Consider the following 7,500-nt stretch of genomic DNA (forward strand, 5'->3'; position numbering starts at 1 on the left):
GCAAAGTTCAAAGCAATAAATGAGTATAAAAAGTAATCAGTTACACTTAACGCTTTAAGCTATTGACAAGTTACGTAAAATGACGGCAGGTTTATAATACATTAGGTAATATGAAACCCAACAAACAATCATAATAAATTTAATAATCTGGTTTTACAGGAGTATTGCGCGGGAGAAATAATACCTGAGGTTATTAAAAAGTCTTGAATATAAAGGAAACATCATTTCTCCTTTTTTTCTTTTTAGAAAAGAGTAATATTCGTGACCATTTATATACATTTCCTTATATATTCGCTTATCAGTTTAATTAGTTCTAATAGATTATAATAGGAATTGCAGTGGATCACAATGGAAGACCACAATAAAGAATCAGACTTCTAACACGATAGAAAAATGTAAATATATGATATCAATTACACTTCATATTTATAGTATTTTCACAGAGGATTATTGTGTATTATTTATCATGCAGTGTCGGCGTTAGCATTAGTGTTATAAAAGTTATTTGTGAATTCACTGTAACATGTTAGGCGTCTGTGTCATTTCATACGGTGATCCCTACGGTTGTAGTCGTTTCTGGTGTTGTCGTAGTTGCTTCTGAAGGTGTAGTTGATTCTGAGGGTGTCGTAGTTGCTTCTGAAGGTGTAGTTGATTCTGAGGGTGTCGTAGTTGCTTCTGAAGGTGTAGTTGATTCTGAGGGTGTCGTAGTTGCTTCTGAAGGTGTAGTTGTATCAGAGGGTGTCGTAGTTGCTTCTGAAGGTGTAGTTGTATCAGAGGGTGTCGTAGTTGCTTCTGAAGGTGTAGTTGATTCTGAGGGTGTCGTAGTTGCTTCTGAAGGTGTAGTTGTATCAGAGGGTGTCGTAGTTGCTTCTGAAGGTGTAGTTGATTCTGAGGGTGTCGTAGTTGCTTCTGAAGGTGTAGTTGATTCTGAGGGTGTCGTAGTTGCTTCTGAAGGTGTAGTTGATTCTGAGGGTGTCGTAGTTGCTTCTGAAGGTGTAGTTGTATCAGAGGGTGTCGTAGTTGCTTCTGAAGGTGTAGTTGATTCTGAGGGTGTCGTAGTTGCTTCTGAAGGTGTAGTTGATTCTGAGGGTGTCGTAGTTGCTTCTGAAGGTGTAGTTGATTCTGAGGGTGTCGTAGTTGCTTCTGAAGGTGTAGTTGATTCTGAGGGTGTCGTAGTTGCTTCTGAAGGTGTAGTTGATTCTGAGGGTGTCGTAGTTGCTTCTGAAGGTGTAGTTGATTCTGAGGGTGTCGTAGTTGCTTCTGAAGGTGTAGTTGATTCTGAGGGTGTCGTAGTTGCTTCTGAAGGTGTAGTTGATTCTGAGGGTGTCGTAGTTGCTTCTGAAGGTGTAGTTGATTCTGAGGGTGTCGTAGTTGCTTCTGAAGGTGTAGTTGATTCTGAGGGTGTCGTAGTTGCTTCTGAAGGTGTAGTTGATTCTGAGGGTGTCGTAGTTGCTTCTGAAGGTGTAGTTGATTCTGAGGGTGTCGTAGTTGCTTCTGAAGGTGTAGTTGTATCAGAGGGTGTCGTAGTTGCTTCTGAAGGTGTAGTTGTATCAGAGGGTGTCGTAGTTGCTTCTGAAGGTGTAGTTGATTCTGAGGGTGTCGTAGTTGCTTCTGAAGGTGTAGTTGATTCTGAGGGTGTCGTAGTTGCTTCTGAAGGTGTAGTTGATTCTGAGGGTGTCGTAGTTGCTTCTGAAGGTGTAGTTGATTCTGAGGGTGTCGTAGTTGCTTCTGAAGGTGTAGTTGATTCTGAGGGTGTCGTAGTTGCTTCTGAAGGTGTAGTTGATTCTGAGGGTGTCGTAGTTGCTTCTGAAGGTGTAGTTGATTCTGAGGGTGTCGTAGTTGCTTCTGAAGGTGTAGTTGATTCTGAGGGTGTCGTAGTTGCTTCTGAAGGTGTAGTTGATTCTGAGGGTGTCGTAGTTGCTTCTGAAGGTGTAGTTGATTCTGAGGGTGTCGTAGTTGCTTCTGAAGGTGTAGTTGATTCTGAGGGTGTCGTAGTTGCTTCTGAAGGTGTAGTTGATTCTGAGGGTGTCGTAGTTGCTTCTGAAGGTGTAGTTGATTCTGAGGGTGTCGTAGTTGCTTCTGAAGGTGTAGTTGATTCTGAGGGTGTCGTAGTTGCTTCTGAAGGTGTAGTTGATTCTGAGGGTGTCGTAGTTGCTTCTGAAGGTGTAGTTGATTCTGAGGGTGTCGTAGTTGCTTCTGAAGGTGTAGTTGATTCTGAGGGTGTCGTAGTTGCTTCTGAAGGTGTAGTTGATTCTGAGGGTGTCGTAGTTGCTTCTGAAGGTGTAGTTGATTCTGAGGGTGTCGTAGTTGCTTCTGAAGGTGTAGTTGATTCTGAGGGTGTCGTAGTTGCTTCTGAAGGTGTAGTTGATTCTGAGGGTGTCGTAGTTGCTTCTGAAGGTGTAGTTGATTCTGAGGGTGTCGTAGTTGCTTCTGAAGGTGTAGTTGATTCTTCTGAAGGTGTAGTTGATTCTGAGGGTGTCGTAGTTGCTTCTGAAGGTGTAGTTGATTCTGAGGGTGTCGTAGTTGCTTCTGAAGGTGTAGTTGATTCTGAGGGTGTCGTAGTTGCTTCTGAAGGTGTAGTTGATTCTGAGGGTGTCGTAGTTGCTTCTGAAGGTGTAGTTGATTCTGAGGGTGTCGTAGTTGCTTCTGAAGGTGTAGTTGATTCTGAGGGTGTCGTAGTTGCTTCTGAAGGTGTAGTTGATTCTGAGGGTGTCGTAGTTGCTTCTGAAGGTGTAGTTGATTCTGAGGGTGTCGTAGTTGCTTCTGAAGGTGTAGTTGATTCTGAGGGTGTCGTAGTTGCTTCTGAAGGTGTAGTTGATTCTGAGGGTGTCGTAGTTGCTTCTGAAGGTGTAGTTGATTCTGAGGGTGTCGTAGTTGCTTCTGAAGGTGTAGTTGATTCTGAGGGTGTCGTAGTTGCTTCTGAAGGTGTAGTTGTATCAGAGGGTGCCGTAGTTGCTTCTGAAGGTGTAGTTGATTCTGAGGGTGTCGTAGTTGCTTCTGAAGGTGTAGTTGATTCTGAGGGTGTCGTAGTTGCTTCTGAAGGTGTAGTTGATTCTGAGGGTGTCGTAGTTGCTTCTGAAGGTGTAGTTGATTCTGAGGGTGTCGTAGTTGCTTCTGAAGGTGTAGTTGATTCTGAGGGTGTCGTAGTTGCTTCTGAAGGTGTAGTTGTATCAGAGGGTGTCGTAGTTGCTTCTGAAGGTGTAGTTGATTCTGAGGGTGTCGTAGTTGCTTCTGAAGGTGTAGTTGATTCTGAGGGTGTCGTAGTTGCTTCTGAAGGTGTAGTTGATTCTGAGGGTGTCGTAGTTGCTTCTGAAGGTGTAGTTGTATCAGAGGGTGTCGTAGTTGCTTCTGAAGGTGTAGTTGTATCAGAGGGTGTCGTAGTTGCTTCTGAAGGTGTTGTATCAGAGGGTGTCGTAGTTGCTTCTGAAGGTGTTGTATCAGAGGGTGTCGTAGTTGCTTCTGAAGGTGTAGTTGATTCTGAGGGTGTCGTAGTTGCTTCTGAAGGTGTAGTTGATTCTGAGGGTGTCGTAGTTGCTTCTGAAGGTGTAGTTGATTCTGAGGGTGTCGTAGTTGCTTCTGAAGGTGTAGTTGATTCTGAGGGTGTCGTAGTTGCTTCTGAAGGTGTAGTTGATTCTGAGGGTGTCGTAGTTGCTTCTGAAGGTGTAGTTGATTCTGAGGGTGTCGTAGTTGCTTCTGAAGGTGTAGTTGATTCTGAGGGTGTCGTAGTTGCTTCTGAAGGTGTAGTTGATTCTGAGGGTGTCGTAGTTGCTTCTGAAGGTGTAGTTGATTCTGAGGGTGTCGTAGTTGCTTCTGAAGGTGTAGTTGATTCTGAGGGTGTCGTAGTTGCTTCTGAAGGTGTAGTTGATTCTGAGGGTGTCGTAGTTGCTTCTGAAGGTGTAGTTGATTCTGAGGGTGTCGTAGTTGCTTCTGAAGGTGTAGTTGATTCTGAGGGTGTCGTAGTTGCTTCTGAAGGTGTAGTTGATTCTGAGGGTGTCGTAGTTGCTTCTGAAGGTGTAGTTGATTCTGAGGGTGTCGTAGTTGCTTCTGAAGGTGTAGTTGATTCTGAGGGTGTCGTAGTTGCTTCTGAAGGTGTAGTTGATTCTGAGGGTGTCGTAGTTGCTTCTGAAGGTGTAGTTGATTCTGAGGGTGTCGTAGTTGCTTCTGAAGGTGTAGTTGATTCTGAGGGTGTCGTAGTTGCTTCTGAAGGTGTAGTTGATTCTGAGGGTGTCGTAGTTGCTTCTGAAGGTGTAGTTGATTCTGAGGGTGTCGTAGTTGCTTCTGAAGGTGTAGTTGTATCAGAGGGTGTCGTAGTTGCTTCTGAAGGTGTAGTTGATTCTGAGGGTGTCGTAGTTGCTTCTGAAGGTGTAGTTGATTCTGAGGGTGTCGTAGTTGCTTCTGAAGGTGTAGTTGATTCTGAGGGTGTCGTAGTTGCTTCTGAAGGTGTAGTTGATTCTGAGGGTGTCGTAGTTGCTTCTGAAGGTGTAGTTGATTCTGAGGGTGTCGTAGTTGCTTCTGAAGGTGTAGTTGATTCTGAGGGTGTCGTAGTTGCTTCTGAAGGTGTAGTTGTATCAGAGGGTGTCGTAGTTGCTTCTGAAGGTGTAGTTGATTCTGAGGGTGTCGTAGTTGCTTCTGAAGGTGTAGTTGATTCTGAGGGTGTCGTAGTTGCTTCTGAAGGTGTAGTTGATTCTGAGGGTGTCGTAGTTGCTTCTGAAGGTGTAGTTGATTCTGAGGGTGTCGTAGTTGCTTCTGAAGGTGTAGTTGATTCTGAGGGTGTCGTAGTTGCTTCTGAAGGTGTAGTTGATTCTGAGGGTGTCGTAGTTGCTTCTGAAGGTGTAGTTGATTCTGAGGGTGTCGTAGTTGCTTCTGAAGGTGTAGTTGATTCTGAGGGTGTCGTAGTTGCTTCTGAAGGTGTAGTTGATTCTGAGGGTGTCGTAGTTGCTTCTGAAGGTGTAGTTGATTCTGAGGGTGTCGTAGTTGCTTCTGAAGGTGTAGTTGATTCTGAGGGTGTCGTAGTTGCTTCTGAAGGTGTAGTTGATTCTGAGGGTGTCGTAGTTGCTTCTGAAGGTGTAGTTGTATCAGAGGGTGTCGTAGTTGCTTCTGAAGGTGTAGTTGATTCTGAGGGTGTCGTAGTTGCTTCTGAAGGTGTAGTTGTATCAGAGGGTGTCGTAGTTGCTTCTGAAGGTGTAGTTGATTCTGAGGGTGTCGTAGTTGCTTCTGAAGGTGTAGTTGATTCTGAGGGTGTCGTAGTTGCTTCTGAAGGTGTAGTTGATTCTGAGGGTGTCGTAGTTGCTTCTGAAGGTGTAGTTGATTCTGAGGGTGTCGTAGTTGCTTCTGAAGGTGTAGTTGATTCTGAGGGTGTCGTAGTTGCTTCTGAAGGTGTAGTTGATTCTGAGGGTGTCGTAGTTGCTTCTGAAGGTGTAGTTGATTCTGAGGGTGTCGTAGTTGCTTCTGAAGGTGTAGTTGATTCTGAGGGTGTCGTAGTTGCTTCTGAAGGTGTAGTTGATTCTGAGGGTGTCGTAGTTGCTTCTGAAGGTGTAGTTGATTCTGAGGGTGTCGTAGTTGCTTCTGAAGGTGTAGTTGATTCTGAGGGTGTCGTAGTTGCTTCTGAAGGTGTAGTTGATTCTGAGGGTGTCGTAGTTGCTTCTGAAGGTGTAGTTGATTCTGAGGGTGTCGTAGTTGCTTCTGAAGGTGTAGTTGTATCAGAGGGTGTCGTAGTTGCTTCTGAAGGTGTAGTTGATTCTGAGGGTGTCGTAGTTGCTTCTGAAGGTGTAGTTGATTCTGAGGGTGTCGTAGTTGCTTCTGAAGGTGTAGTTGATTCTGAGGGTGTCGTAGTTGCTTCTGAAGGTGTAGTTGATTCTGAGGGTGTCGTAGTTGCTTCTGAAGGTGTAGTTGATTCTGAGGGTGTCGTAGTTGCTTCTGAAGGTGTAGTTGATTCTGAGGGTGTCGTAGTTGCTTCTGAAGGTGTAGTTGATTCTGAGGGTGTCGTAGTTGCTTCTGAAGGTGTAGTTGATTCTGAGGGTGTCGTAGTTGCTTCTGAAGGTGTAGTTGATTCTGAGGGTGTCGTAGTTGCTTCTGAAGGTGTAGTTGATTCTGAGGGTGTAGTTGATTCTGAGGGTGTCGTAGTTGCTTCTGAAGGTGTAGTTGATTCTGAGGGTGTCGTAGTTGCTTCTGAAGGTGTAGTTGATTCTGAGGGTGTCGTAGTTGCTTCTGAAGGTGTAGTTGTATCAGAGGGTGTCGTAGTTGCTTCTGAAGGTGTAGTTGATTCTGAGGGTGTCGTAGTTGCTTCTGAAGGTGTAGTTGATTCTGAGGGTGTCGTAGTTGCTTCTGAAGGTGTAGTTGATTCTGAGGGTGTCGTAGTTGCTTCTGAAGGTGTAGTTGATTCTGAGGGTGTCGTAGTTGCTTCTGAAGGTGTAGTTGATTCTGAGGGTGTCGTAGTTGCTTCTGAAGGTGTAGTTGATTCTGAGGGTGTCGTAGTTGCTTCTGAAGGTGTAGTTGATTCTGAGGGTGTCGTAGTTGCTTCTGAAGGTGTAGTTGATTCTGAGGGTGTCGTAGTTGCTTCTGAAGGTGTAGTTGTATCAGAGGGTGTCGTAGTTGCTTCTGAAGGTGTAGTTGATTCTGAGGGTGTCGTAGTTGCTTCTGAAGGTGTAGTTGATTCTGAGGGTGTCGTAGTTGCTTCTGAAGGTGTAGTTGATTCTGAGGGTGTCGTAGTTGCTTCTGAAGGTGTAGTTGATTCTGAGGGTGTCGTAGTTGCTTCTGAAGGTGTAGTTGATTCTGAGGGTGTCGTAGTTGCTTCTGAAGGTGTAGTTGATTCTGAGGGTGTCGTAGTTGCTTCTGAAGGTGTAGTTGATTCTGAGGGTGTCATAGTTGCTTCTGAAGGTGTAGTTGATTCTGAGGGTGTCGTAGTTGCTTCTGAAGGTGTAGTTGATTCTGAGGGTGTCGTAGTTGGTGTTGCCGGAGTTGTTTCTGGTGTTGTAGTTGTTTCTGAGGGTGTCGGAGTGGTTTCTGAAGGTGGTGTTCCTGTGGCTGTAGTTCCCCCTGAAGGTGTAGTGGCTGTTCCAGTTGATTCCGAAACCGAGGTCGTGTCAGTGATCTCTCCAGTTGGTCCGGTAATGTGTGTGGATGAGTGTGCTTGCGTGGGCGTGGTCAGCGCGCCCGTCGAAAGCGTGCTCGAATCTCCGCACTGGGACACGCACTCGTCGCCCTCCACACACCGCCCCGTTTCGGGATCGAAATGCTCTGTCGGCCGACAAGACACGTGGACGCTTTCGTCAGGAAATCCCTGTTCAATACAGACGTAAAATTTGGTGCAGTCGTTAGGATCGGCAATCTGCACGCCCACAGTCGAGCAGAAGGGAGTGCACGGCGCCGGGCTGGTGGTGGTCACGTCGGTCGCACAGACGACTTCGCATTCGGCATCGGCGAGGCATCGCTGGGCTTCAGCGTCGAAGAACTTCCCGCTCGGGCACGTGAGGTGGACGGCCTCGCTGGGCTGTCCGATTT

At 45.8% G+C, this 7,500-nt stretch overlaps 1 protein-coding gene across 1 annotated transcript in view; it reads right to left on the reverse strand.

Moving 5' to 3' along the window:
- Window positions 1–6,430: 6,430 nt before the first annotated feature.
- The window catches only part of LOC113806619 (microtubule-actin cross-linking factor 1, isoforms 6/7), a gene marked incomplete at its 3' end in the record, with an annotated part of 1,914 nt that continues 844 nt past the window's right edge, over window positions 6,431–7,500 (reverse strand). The window contains exon 2 of the mRNA XM_027357801.2: window positions 6,431–7,500. This exon is cut by the window's right edge and continues 406 nt beyond it. Coding sequence (XP_027213602.2) covers window positions 6,431–7,500 — 1,070 coding nt within the window.

This window comes from Penaeus vannamei, chromosome 20, assembly GCF_042767895.1.
Source record: "Penaeus vannamei isolate JL-2024 chromosome 20, ASM4276789v1, whole genome shotgun sequence".
Lineage (NCBI taxonomy): Eukaryota > Metazoa > Arthropoda > Malacostraca > Decapoda > Penaeidae > Penaeus > Penaeus vannamei.